We start from the raw sequence: 12,715 nt of genomic DNA, 5'->3' as shown, positions 1-12,715 counted from the left end.
CTTGGCTGTTTCATCCCGAACAGTGGCTCTCACACTCAGTAGTCCTCGGCCTCCTTCTTTACGGCTAGTGTACAGTCTCAGGGTGCTGGACTTAGGGTGGAACCCTCCGTGCATGGTTAGGAGCTTCCGTGTCTTGACATCTGTGGTCTGCGTCTCTTCCTATATATATATATATATATATATATATATATATATATATATATATATATATATATATATATATATATATATATATATATATATATATATATATATATGTATGTATTAGGGGTGTAACGATTCATCAATACACATCGATTAATCGATATAATGCTCTACGATTTATTGGCATCGATGCTAAACGTAAACATCGATTTATGTGTTTGACCTCGGACATTGGACGCGACTTTATTTTGAAATCCAGTTCATTGTTGCTTGCTTCCTCTTTCCGGGAGCAGTGCGCGCGGCGTTGTTGTGTTATTAAGCAGAGCAGGCACGTGAAAGGGGAGTCGACAACTAGTACCGTTTTTTTCCGTGTATAGTGCGCCCCCATGTATAATACGCACCCTAAAAATGGCATGCTGATGCTGGAAAAAAGCCTGTACCCATGTATAATACGCACCCAATTTTTATGAATTTTTTAAAAATGTTCTTTTTTTTTTTTAAGTCCCAATGATCGTCACACACGCAGGGAGGCAATGGGTCCCATTTTTATAGTCTTTGGTATGGTCTTAACTAGGCTGGATGTAATTTTTTTTGTTGGCGTTGATTTCTCCAACTGCCCGTAAACGCACCACCGAGACGTTGAAGAGGAATAAAAACACCCTTGGAAACCAAAACTTGCCCCTCGTCGTGACTCGGAGCCGCAACAAATGTTTCGGATTTGTGTAGGGTACATTGTGACAGACAGCAAACGAGCAGGTGATGGAGCAAGCCTTGTCTGATACGAGAGCATTGCGCTCGTATGGAGCGTGTTTGAAGTGAACAGCAGAGAAGAAAGGAACAAGGCAAAGTGTTGTGAAATAAAATATTACCTGTAATACGGATTTAGGTAGAGAACTGAACTCTCAGAACAAAATAAAATTTAAAAAATGTTTGTACCCATGTATAATGCGCACCCCAGATTTTAGGACAATAAATTGGTTAAATTTTGCGCACTATACACGGAAAAAAACGGTACGCGGCTCCTGGGCTGGTGCTATGGCTAGTGTCCAAAAAGACGAGGAAATTTGCTCCCCTTTAGGCTTCAAGTCATTCGTTTGGAAGCACTTTGGATTCTAAAGAAAAGATGGGTCAACGGACAAGACACGTGCAGTTTGTAAATCCTGCCATGCGGTGATCAAATATTCAGGGACCACAAATCTCGCCACACATTTAAAGAAAAAACACGACATCAAAGTTCAGTGTTAAAATAAGCACTTTGTATACTACAATACTCTTGTAATTTCCTAAATAAAGAGTTTGCAGTACCTTGTTGATTTTGCGTATGAATTGTTATAAATCAGGATATTGTTCTATATTTTTTATTTAAAAAAATATATATCGATCGTAGAGCACTATATCGCGATATATCGTGAATGAATCGCAGCAGGCTTTAAGATATCGGCAAATATCGTATCGTAGTTCTTTGTATCGATATGATATCGTATCGTGACAAAACCCGCGATTTACACCCCTAGTATGTATATATATGTATGTATGTATGTATATATATATATATATATATAAAAATTCCCCTCTCACCCTCCGCGGGTGGTCTCCCACTCCAAGCTCGGGTCCTCTACCAGAGGCCTGGGAGCTTGAGGGTTCTGCGCAGTATTTTGGCTGTTCCTAGCACTGCACTCTTCTGGACTGAGATGTCTGATGTTGTTCCTGGAATCTGCTGTAGCCACTCCTCCAGTTTGGGGGTCACTGCCCCAAGTGTCCCAGTGACCACGGGCACCACCGAGGCCTTCACTTTCCAGGCCTTTAATCTATGTATGTATGTATGTATGTATGTATGTATGTATGTATGTATGTATGTATGTATGTATGTATGTATGTATGTATGTATGTATGTATGTATGTATGTATATATATATATATATATATATGTCATCGTGAAAAAAAAAGTCATATTCTCTATGAAAGTGATACTTCTTACTATGGCCAGCTGCCCCACTCATTTTTTAAGAGAAAAAACAGGGTTCTTACAATTGGAGGGAACTCGCGAGCTAGCGTGTTTGTGTTGTGTTGTTAGCGCCGTTGTTTGTACACGCGTCAAGTGCGAGAAAAAAAAAAACATTTTAATATCACGTGATCGACCAATAGTGGCGATCGACGTATTGGGCACGCCTGCTGTAGAGCGACTACTCCTTGCGCACACTCTTACAGTGATACCGCCACTCCCACATACTGCAGTGGATGTCTAATTACCCTTTAATCTAGTACAGCCAAAAGAAAAGTATGTTCCCTGGTATCATGTTTGTGTGCTTTACCTTTGGTATTGATGTCTGTTATCCACATCATTGTTCTTGTGGTTGATAGAGGAGGTTTGCGGTGTACAGATGTTCCCCTCACATGCCCCCTAAAACAAAAATGCTCTCAACAATCTTTTTTCACCTCAGGTTTATAAAGGAGAGGCTTTTGGCCAACAGCCTGTTAAGTGGACGCTTATTTAAACCTCAAATATAGTTCATGGCATAGCATTCATTGCACTTCACCTTTTCAACATTTCCACAGCCTAATTCCAAAATGGATTGAATAAATACCGTAATTTTCGGACTATAAATCGCGTTTTTTTTCATAGTTTGGGTGGGGGGGCTACTTATACTCAGGAGCGACTTACCATTTTTTTCCGTGTATAGTGCGCCCCCATGTATAATACGCACCCTAAAAATGGCATGCTGATGCTGGAAAAAAGCCTGTACCCATGTATAATACGCACCCAATTTTTATGAATTTTTTTTATGAATTTTCTTTTTTTTTTTTAAGTCCCAATGATCGTCACACACGCAGGGAGGCAATGGGTCCCATTTTTATAGTCTTTGGTATGGTCTTAACTAGGCTGGATGTAATTTTTTTTGTTGGCGTTGATTTCTCCGACTGCCCATAAACGCACCACCGCGCTCCGTGCGGGCACGGGAAAGAGGCGTGCGGACGTGAAAAAGGCGGCTCTGTATGGGAGAGACGTTGAAGAGGAATAAAAACACCCTTGGAAACCAAAACTTGGTGATTTCAAGTTTCATTTCGAGGGACATTTGTCACGTCTCGTCCCCAGTTTTGCTATGTGTCTAGGTTGCCATAGTTTCTGTTCGTGTCGCCCCTCTCTTCCTGTGTCACCTCAATCGATGTAACGTGTTTTGTATTTAAGTCCTGTCTGCCCCTCGCTCACCGTTGGATCATTGCATGTGTTACTGTCATGATGTCTGTTTGCTTTCTGTTCCTGTCTTTGGTAATGTCACCCTGTCTTTTTGTTCCACGACTTTGTCGGTCAGTCCTGTTGTTGGTTTTGTTTTCTAAAAAAAAAAATTAAAAAAAAAAAAAAATTAAAAAATTTTTGTACCCATGTATAATGCGCACCCCAGATTTTAGGACAATAAATTCGTTAAATTTTGCGCACTATACACGGAAAAAAACGGTATATACATATATATGGTTTTTCTTTTCACTTTTTTGGGCATTTTATGGCTGGTGCGATTTATACTCCGGTGCGACTTATAGTCCGAAAATTACGGTACTTAATTTAAAATTTCAAAACCAACGCCCTATCACGTAATAAAAAAACAAAAATGTTGAAATGTTTTTTTCCTGACTTTTGCACAAGAAAAAAAATAAAATGAAAATGAAATTAAAAAAATATAACTACCGTATTTTCCGGACTATAAATTGCTCCGGAGTACAAGTCGCACCAGACATAAAATGCATAATAAAGAAAAAAACATATAAGTCGCACCGGAGTACAAGTCGCATTTTTGGGGGAACTTTATTTGACAAAATCTATCACCCAGAACAGCCATGAATAGGCAAAAACAGGCTAAACGATACGGTATGCTAACGTTACATAAACATAAACGAGGAACTGAGAATGTGCCTGACGTAACATATTAACAGTTATTCAAATAATCTTGCGTGCACAATTTAATGTGACATGATAAAACTATACTAGTAAGTAAATACGGTGATTTTCCGGACTATAAGGCGCACCGGACTATAGGGCGCACCTTCAATGAAGTGCCCATTTTAAAACGTTGTCTTTATATAAGGCGCATCGGACTATTAATGCATCATGTCCGATTTTTAATCCAAATCAAATCATTCTCCATTTTATCTTTTTTTATTTCAACTTCAGACGCAACAAATTACTTTATAATCACAAAATAATGATCCATAGTCTTTTTGATTCATGATTCATAGTCTTCAGCGGGCCACTTATGTTTTATTTCATGACACAATGCTTCGGGCCAGTTTAAATTTAGGAATTTAGTCTATATATAAGGCGCACCGGACTATAAGGCACACTGTCGGCTTTTGAGAAAATTTTAGGTTTTTAGGTACGCCTTGTAGTCCGGAAAATACGGTAATGTGTTAATGATGATCAAGTAATAGTGTTCATAATTTCATATATAAATCGCTCCTGATTATTCGTCGCACCCCCGGCCAAACTATGAAAAAAGCTACGACTTATAGTCCGGAAAATACAATAAATAAAAGAATAAATTTGAGTCAAAGTTGGGAAAAGATTGCTGAAGTATGTTAAGCTGCTGTCTGTTGATACCTGTCAGGGTGTTATTGTGTTGTGTGACAAAAAAGCAACTTTAGTTAGTTTCTTTAGAAATATTTGAAATTCCACTGGCTCAGTTTAAAGCAGCTAAAAAGCTAGGGATAAGTAATCATTTCTCTTACATTATTAAAAGAATAAAAATCCCCTTGCCCTAGAATTTCGTATATTCAATGTAACAAACTTAATTCTAAATTCCACGCACGTAATGGGTATAATTTTAGACTCCCATTTAAACTTAGTCAATTATCTGTCATGAATAAAATGCCATTGAGGTATTCTCCAATGTACCTGTGCAACTAGTAAGGCCTCAACCAGTTGTCCTCTGCCAGTGAAGAATGCTACAAGTTTCTTAACGTCTCCTGTAGCAATACAGTACGGGATTGCATCATCGTTATCCTCCACCATCAGCTGATCAGCTCTCCTACAAAACAACCATAACAGAGATTTAAAAGAAAGGTAGAATTGTGCTCATACGTAAGATTACCGTATTTTTTGGACTAAAAGTGACATAAACACAAACAGAGAGCTGAGAACGGGCCTGACGTAACATTCAGAATTATTCAAACAACTATTACATAAATAACACGTTTATAAAACCATCTGTGTCACTCCAATTCATTAAATCCATCGATCATCAACAATGGCTGCCCGATGACGGCTGGGATAGGCTCCAGCACGCCCGCGACCCCAGTGGGGACTAAGCGGTACAGAAAATGGATGGATAACTATTACATAAGCGATAATATTATCAAACCATCTGTGTCACTCCAAATCATTAAATCCATCGATCAAATTCCTTGTCCTTTGTCAACAACGCCGCGCGTGCGCCCTGACGTCAGCCTCGTCGTTATTCCACAGATCTAGGATATAACTATATTGTAGCGTTAACAAAGTACAAGGAAAGACGTGGGTTTGGGAAACGGCTCTTTATTTAACAAAACAAGAGTTCAACGAGCCAACAACTACTGAACTGTAACAATAAAACCATATACAAGTTGCTAAACGAAATAAAATATATCAAATAACTATAACATAAATAGTTCACCGCAACACGGCCCCAAGCACCGGCGTTCACTTCCAGGCGTGTGGCGGTGTGGACTTCCATCCCCTGAGGTGGCACTTCCAGCCACGGAGGTGGAAGAGAGCTCCATAGAATAGGACCGGGCGTGCGTAAAAGCCATGTCCGAGCCCCATCCACCGTCCCCGGACAGCCACCCGGCCGAGCACCGGCTCCCGACTTCCATCCAGGGAGGTGAAAGAGAGCTCCGTAGAGTAGGACCGGGCGTGCGTAAAAGCTGTGTCCAAGCCCCATCCACCGTCCTCGGACAGCCACCCGGCCGAGCGCCGGCCCCCGACTTCCATCCATGGAGGGGAAAGAGAGCTCCGTAGAGTAGCACCGGGCGTGCGTAAAAGCCATAATGGTTTTTCAAACCTTCTGTGTCACTCCAAATCATTAAATCCTTCAAATTCTTCGTCCTCCGTGTCACTTACAAACAAAGCCGCTAATGATGCCAGTAGTACGTGGGGCCCTTCGTCATTTTCGTCATCCCGTGATCGAATCTTTGTCCTTTTTGTAAACAACCGCCGCGCCACGTCGCGCCGCGCTGCTGACGTCACTTGAAATTCAAATTGCAGTAATCCCTTGCTAGATCGTGCTTCCACTTTTTCTTTTTTTAATTTAGCAAATTTTTGAAAAAAATTCACATATAAGTCCCTCCTCAGTATAAATCGCCCCCCCACCCAAACTATGAAAACAAACGCGACTTATAGTCCGAAAATTACGGTACATACACTTCTGAGCACAACTGTACGTTCGACTACTTTCTCACTGAAAAGTTCAAGTATCTCTTATACAAGTATTTCTTGGGCAGAAACTAAGTCTGTAACCATGCACAGTAATCCCTCGTTTACCGTGGATAATTGGTTCCAAAAAACCACCCGCGATAAGTGAAATTTGCGAAGTACGGTGAGCCTCTCATCTGTACTTTTTTTCATCTGTACATTTTTGTGTGTCAATAGATGTATATGAAACCATTTGTGCATATTTTTTTATTAGAACATTAAATAATCGTTTCAAACATGTAAATAATAGCAGCTCGGTGACGCACTGGGTAGCACGTCCGCCTCACAGTTAGGAGGGTGCGGGTTCGATTCCACCTCCGGCCCTCCCTGTGTGGAGTTTGCATGTTCTCCCCGGGCCAGCGTGGGTTTTCTCCGGGCACTCTGGTTTCCTCCCACATCCCAAAAACATGCTTGGTAGGCCGATTGAAGTCTCCAAATTGTCCCTAGGTGTGGTGCGAGTGCAAATGGTTATTTGTCTCTGTGTGCCCTGCGATTGGCTGGCAATCGGTTCAGGGTGTCCCCCGCCTACTGCCCGATGACGGCTGGGATAGGCTCCAGCACACCCGCGACCCCCGTGGGGACTAAGCGGTTCAGAAAATGGATGGATGTAAATAATACATTAATAGTATAAATAACATATAGAACATTTTGTATAAATATTGAAAATATAAATATACATGTGTGCGTGTAACATGTTAACAAGAAGTACTGGGCAGGCTAACGAGTTAGCGGAAAGATGCTAATTCACGATCGTGCTAACACGCGAAAACGGACCTCTAAAAGAATCTAAACGAACATTTGGAGCAATTTTACATTGTCCTAAAGGTTAGACACATGTGATCGTTCATTTCTCTTGTTAGGAGACCCACTTACATCACCAATGACTACTGTACCACTGTAACCGACATATGTAAACAAACGTAAAACAGGAAGTGGTATCGCCTGAAAAGGGCCTTCAAAATAAATCACCCTACCTCAAATCAAAGCACGGCTGAATAACATAAATAACATGGAGAATTCTTAACATATACTGTAAATATGTTTTTCGAACAACTTTTATTATTATAAATGTTTTATAACAAGGTACAAGAGTACATACTGTAAATATATTTTTAGAACTCTTATTATTATAACAGTTTTTCTATAACAAGGTACAACACTGTAAATATGTTTTCAGAACTCTTAATATTTTAACAATTTCTTTATAAAAACGTACAAGTGTACGCACTGCAATTGTGTGGGCACTCCTTGCCTTCTGCTGGCATGTGGGCAAGCTTTATGCCATAATTCCTCAATTTACAAGTTTTATTTTGACTTTTAATTTTTTTTTAATTTAGAAAAAAATCTGCGATGTAGTGAATCCGTGATAAAAGAACCACGATGTAGCGAGAGATTACTGTATATTTCTCCAGAGTATAGTGTTTTTTTTAATGCATTTGTAGTATTGGTGTCTTTTTTATTCGTACGTTGATCTTACAATACCTCAAATTATTCCTCAGAGCCTTTTCAAAGTTGTGTCACTGAAAATCTCTTTTGTCACATTGCCTAAGCAAGCAAATTTACCTGTGCTAATATTTTGTCTACCCCTGTTTGTCTTTAGTGCTGTCCTGCTACACTCATTGGTCATTGCTCAGTATTCTTATTGCATAATTGATCAATATACAGTATACATAGGTGCAGTTAAATAAAAACCTACCTTTGCATCAGTTTTTTCCAGTACTTCATGGATACTCCTGGTGCTACAGCTAATGCTTTCTCCCACTGCGAGAGAGAAATATTTATACACTTAATTATGAATTCATTACATTCTCAACAAGTCCCTTTTCTTTGATCTGTCTTCAAAAGATAGATAAAACAAGTTACAAACTTAAGTTTATTAAAATGGATTCACTTCACGAGTAGAAAATATTTATTTTTTGTTGTTATTGGAGTTATAAGGGTCCAAAACACATTTGTTGAGTAAAGTGTGAGTGCGTGTGCTGTATACTACGCAGAACAAACATGTAAGCACATGCAGCACCTGTCCAAGCTCCACCATTAATTCACAGTATCGCTGAATCTGTCCTAGTCTCAAATGGATATCTCCTGCTTCTTTAAGGCGTTCTTCTTTACTCGGAGCACCAATACCACCTCCGAATTTAGACATCATGACAATGGTCAATTCCTGGGCTTCAGACTGATGGACAACACAAGAAGAGGAGAGGATAGACAAAAATAATTTTGAAATCATGGTTGAAGAATGAGTCAACTCATAGGTAGAGTGAACATGCATTAATCTGTATATAGTGCCTTGCGAAAGTATTCGGCCCCCTTGAACCTTTCAACATTTTGCGACATTTTAGGCTTCAAACGTAAAGATATAAAAGTTTATTTTTTTTGTCAAGAATCAACAACAAGTGGGACACAATCGTGAAGTGGAACAATTTATTGGATAATTTAAACTTTTTTAACAAATAAAAAACTGAAAAGTGGGGCGTGCAATATTATTCGGGGCCCTTGCTCTAATACTTGGTAGCGCCACCTTTTGCTGCAATTACAGCTGCAAGTCGCTTGGGGTATGTCTCATCAGTTTTGCACATCGAGAGACTGGAATTCTTGCCCATTCTTCCTTGGAAAACAGCTCAAGCTCAGTGAGGTTGGATGGGGAGCGATTATGAACAGCAGTCTTCAGCTCTTTCCACAGATTCTCGATTGGATTCAGGTCTGGACTTTGACTTGGCCATTCTAACACCTGGATACGTCTATTTGTGAACCATTCCATTGTAGATTTGGCTTTATGTTTTGGATCATTGTCCTGTTGGAAGAGAAATCTCCGTCCCAGTCTCAGGTATTTTGCAGACTCCCAACAGGTTTTCTTCCAGAATGGTCCTGTATTTGGCTCCATCCATCTTCCCATCAATTTTAGCCATCTTCCCTGTCCCTGCTGAAGAAAAGCAGGCCCAAACCATGATGCTGCCACCACCATTTTGACAGTAGGGATGATGTGTTCAGGGTGATAAGCTGTGTTGCTTTTACGCCAAACATATCGTTTTGCATTGTGGCCAAAAAGTTTGATTTTGGTTTCATCTGACCAGAGCACCTTCTTCCACATGTTTGGTGTGTCCCCCAGGTGGCTTGTGGCAAACTGTAAACAAGACCTTTTATGGATATCTTTGAGAAATGGCTTTCTTCTTGCCACTCTTCCATAAAGGCCAGATTTGTGCAGTGCACGACTGATTGTTGTCCTATGGACAGACTCCCACCTCAGCTGTAGTTATCTGCAGTTCATCCAGAGTGATCATGGGCCTCTTGGCTGCATTTCTGATCAGTCTTCTCCTTGTTTGAGATGAAAGTTTGGAGGGACGGCCGGGTCTTGGTAGATTTGCAGTGGTCTGATACTCCTTCCATTTCAATATAATTGCTTGCACAGTGCTCCTTGAGATGTTTAAAGCTTGGGAAATCTTTTTGTATCCAAATCCGGCTTTAAACTTCTCCACAACAGTATCTCGGATCTGCCTGGTGTGTTCCTTTGTCTTGATGGTTCTCTCTGCGCTTTAAACAGAACCCTGAGACTATCAAAGAGCAGGTGCATTTATACGGAGACTTGATTACACACAGGTGCATTCTATTTATCATCATCAGTCATTTAGGACAACATTGGATCATTCAAAGATCCTCACTGAACTTCTGGAGTGAGTTTGCTGCACTGAAAGTAAAGGGGCTGAATAATATTGCACGCCCCACTTTTCAGTTTTTTATTTGTTAAAAAAGTTTAAATAATCCAATACATTTTGTTCCACTTCTTGTTGATTCTTGACAAAAAATTAAAATTTTATATCTTTGTTTGAAGCCTGAAATGTGGCGAAATGTTGAAAGGTTCAAGGGGGCCGAATACTTTCGCAAGGCACTACAACACAACCATTCCAATTTACAAAGCAACTGTACTAGAGAGTTTACAAGTCCATACTCTGCGTCCTTCAGGGACTGGTTGCTCTGGTAGGATAGGAACAGCTTGGCCTAATGACAGGCTTTTGGCAAAATGCCTGTTAAGTGGACGCTTATTTAAATCTCACATAAAGTTCATCTATTGTGTCCTGTTTGTTATTGTCTGTGTGTATTTTCAATTACAGAAACTATGAGTACAGTAATTGCGCCCAATTTGTGGGGAAGGTGCTGGGTAGAGCTTAAGTGGTAGGCAAAGAGTGAGGTCGGTCTTGCCAGGCTATAGGTGATTATAGCTAAAGGGGAAATTAATTGTAGACAGGGTAAGAAGGTGTAGAACATTTTGTGATCTCAGAAACACAATAGAGTTCACCACTACTGTAGGACCCTTACCAGAGTACCATTCAGTTCCAGTTTAAGTGAGTTGATCTCCTGTTTGTATTTGCTAATGCCCATGGAATAATATTTTGCCTCAGCTGCAGGAGGCTGATTAATCTCTTTTGTTCATTTCAGGAATTTTATCATGGACTACATGCTGAACGTATGATTTTTGTTTGGGCGGGTATTCTTCTGTTTATAGCTTGCATTTACAGGTTTGGTTTTAGTTTTAATGTTTTTTGACAACACTGCAATAGAGACCTTGCTTCCAACTGGCCTGCTCTGAATTTAAATTAAGGTGTTAAAAAAATGAAAATGAAAAATTGCATTGTGCAAGTGGTCACAATCTTGTGTCTGTGCTCTACGGAAATGTATCACAGATATAAAATACCAGTGTCACATGCTCGTTCCACCTGCCATCCAATAAGTGATTTTCCTTCGGTCAATTGTTCTCAGCCTGGCACTGATCAGAACCTCGGAAAGTTCTCTTTCTCTGCTCCTGCCCCTCTCGTCCTGTTATGCAGTCATCAGCATTGATTGTGTCGGTTCATCTGGCTTGCTACCTGTCTGATACCTGTATGCTACCCGTCAGTTACGCGACCTGTTATTCTGTTCTCCTGCCCGTGTTGCTCCCTATTATCCAGCTTTCCACTTCCCCTTTCTGCCCAACTCAATAAAGATCTTTGCTGCACATGGTCGCTCTGTCTCTGCTCATGATAATCAGTTGTTCATACTAATTATTCAGTAAGTAAAAAATGACATTTAATTTGGTAGGATGGTGGTTATGACTGCTGCATTGTTTAGTGAGTAATCAGCTTCCAGACACATTTGTTACAGATACTTACTGTTTTAAACTTCAGTAGATGTTTCATGTGCATTACGCCCTTGCTGTAGCTACCTGGTAGCAGTGAGTCGTCCTGCCCATTAATGACAGATACCAAGTCCCACAGGTTGCTGCTTCCCCCTGGAGGCTAGCAGGAAAAAAAAACATGCACATAAGTAAATTAGTCCAAAGTCAAGTATAATTTATTTATATAGCTCTTAATCACAGAACGGTCTCAAAGGACTACACATGGCCAGAGTTGACAAATAACAACATCCACTGATATTAAATACAGGTAGGCAACGGAAAAACACCCACAAAAAAAAATTATTGGTCACAAATCGGTTAGAGCAGTTTCATTAAAGTACAATCAATTGGGTGAGATTCATGTAAATAAAGTCGCTGAGACACCAGACCAAAGCAGCACTCTTCTGATAATATATGCAAGTCAGCACATAATTGAAAGATTGTCCATGCTTGTGTAGCTCGCAAACGATCAAGCACCATGTCGCTCAACACCTGATCCAATCGTTCTCCAAAGTGTAATCTGTGGCATCAAAAGGCAATCCGGCATTACATCTTTCACATCAAAAGTGGAATCCTATTCAGTAGACTTATTTCCCAGTATTTACTTTTCATATTTAATTCTGCAATCTAGTCCTACGTTTATACAGGTGACAGTTATCTATAGTAATGTGTTCAATGAACATAGTGGCTTTTTATAATTGTTTAAGTTATTAAATATTTGCACATGAAAAATAATCAGGAAATTAATTGCAGACTAAATATTAACTTTTTAGTAATGGTGTAACTAGTTCGTTACCAGAATTGGGATAAATGGTGTAGCAGTAGTGCTTCCAGTGCCAGGACTCCCTGGAACCCCAGACCTGTTCGTGAAGTTTCCCCTGGCGTTTTCTTGCCCCACCACCAGGCTAAGCTATTCACTTGAATGAGAGCACAGGGTGCTGGCTTCAAGCGGCCACTCCGCGGAGGCCTTGGAAGCTGGAGTG

General features: G+C 40.2%; 1 protein-coding gene across 4 annotated transcripts in view; it reads right to left on the bottom strand.

Annotated features, from left to right (window-relative positions):
- LOC133151068 (WD repeat-containing protein 17-like) overlaps positions 1–12,715 on the bottom strand; it is a 62,236-nt gene that overhangs the window by 17,904 nt on the left and 31,617 nt on the right. For 3 of the 4 annotated variants that reach the window (XM_061273814.1, XM_061273816.1, XM_061273815.1), the window contains exons 18-22: positions 11,728–11,853; positions 8,604–8,759; positions 8,280–8,344; positions 5,030–5,162; positions 2,457–2,545 (exon numbers count right to left, since the gene is read on the bottom strand). In XM_061273814.1, the coding sequence (XP_061129798.1) occupies positions 2,457–2,545; positions 5,030–5,162; positions 8,280–8,344; positions 8,604–8,759; positions 11,728–11,853 (569 nt within the window). The remainder of the gene's footprint in view (positions 1–2,456; positions 2,546–5,029; positions 5,163–8,279; positions 8,345–8,603; positions 8,760–11,727; positions 11,854–12,715) is intronic. The other variant, XM_061273817.1, reaches the window with a different exon arrangement.

Source organism: Syngnathus typhle, linkage group LG3 (assembly GCF_033458585.1).
Source record: "Syngnathus typhle isolate RoL2023-S1 ecotype Sweden linkage group LG3, RoL_Styp_1.0, whole genome shotgun sequence".
NCBI classification, from domain to species: domain Eukaryota; kingdom Metazoa; phylum Chordata; class Actinopteri; order Syngnathiformes; family Syngnathidae; genus Syngnathus; species Syngnathus typhle.
Note: the sequence above shows the minus strand (reverse complement) of the source record. Positions and strands in the feature narration are given on the sequence as shown.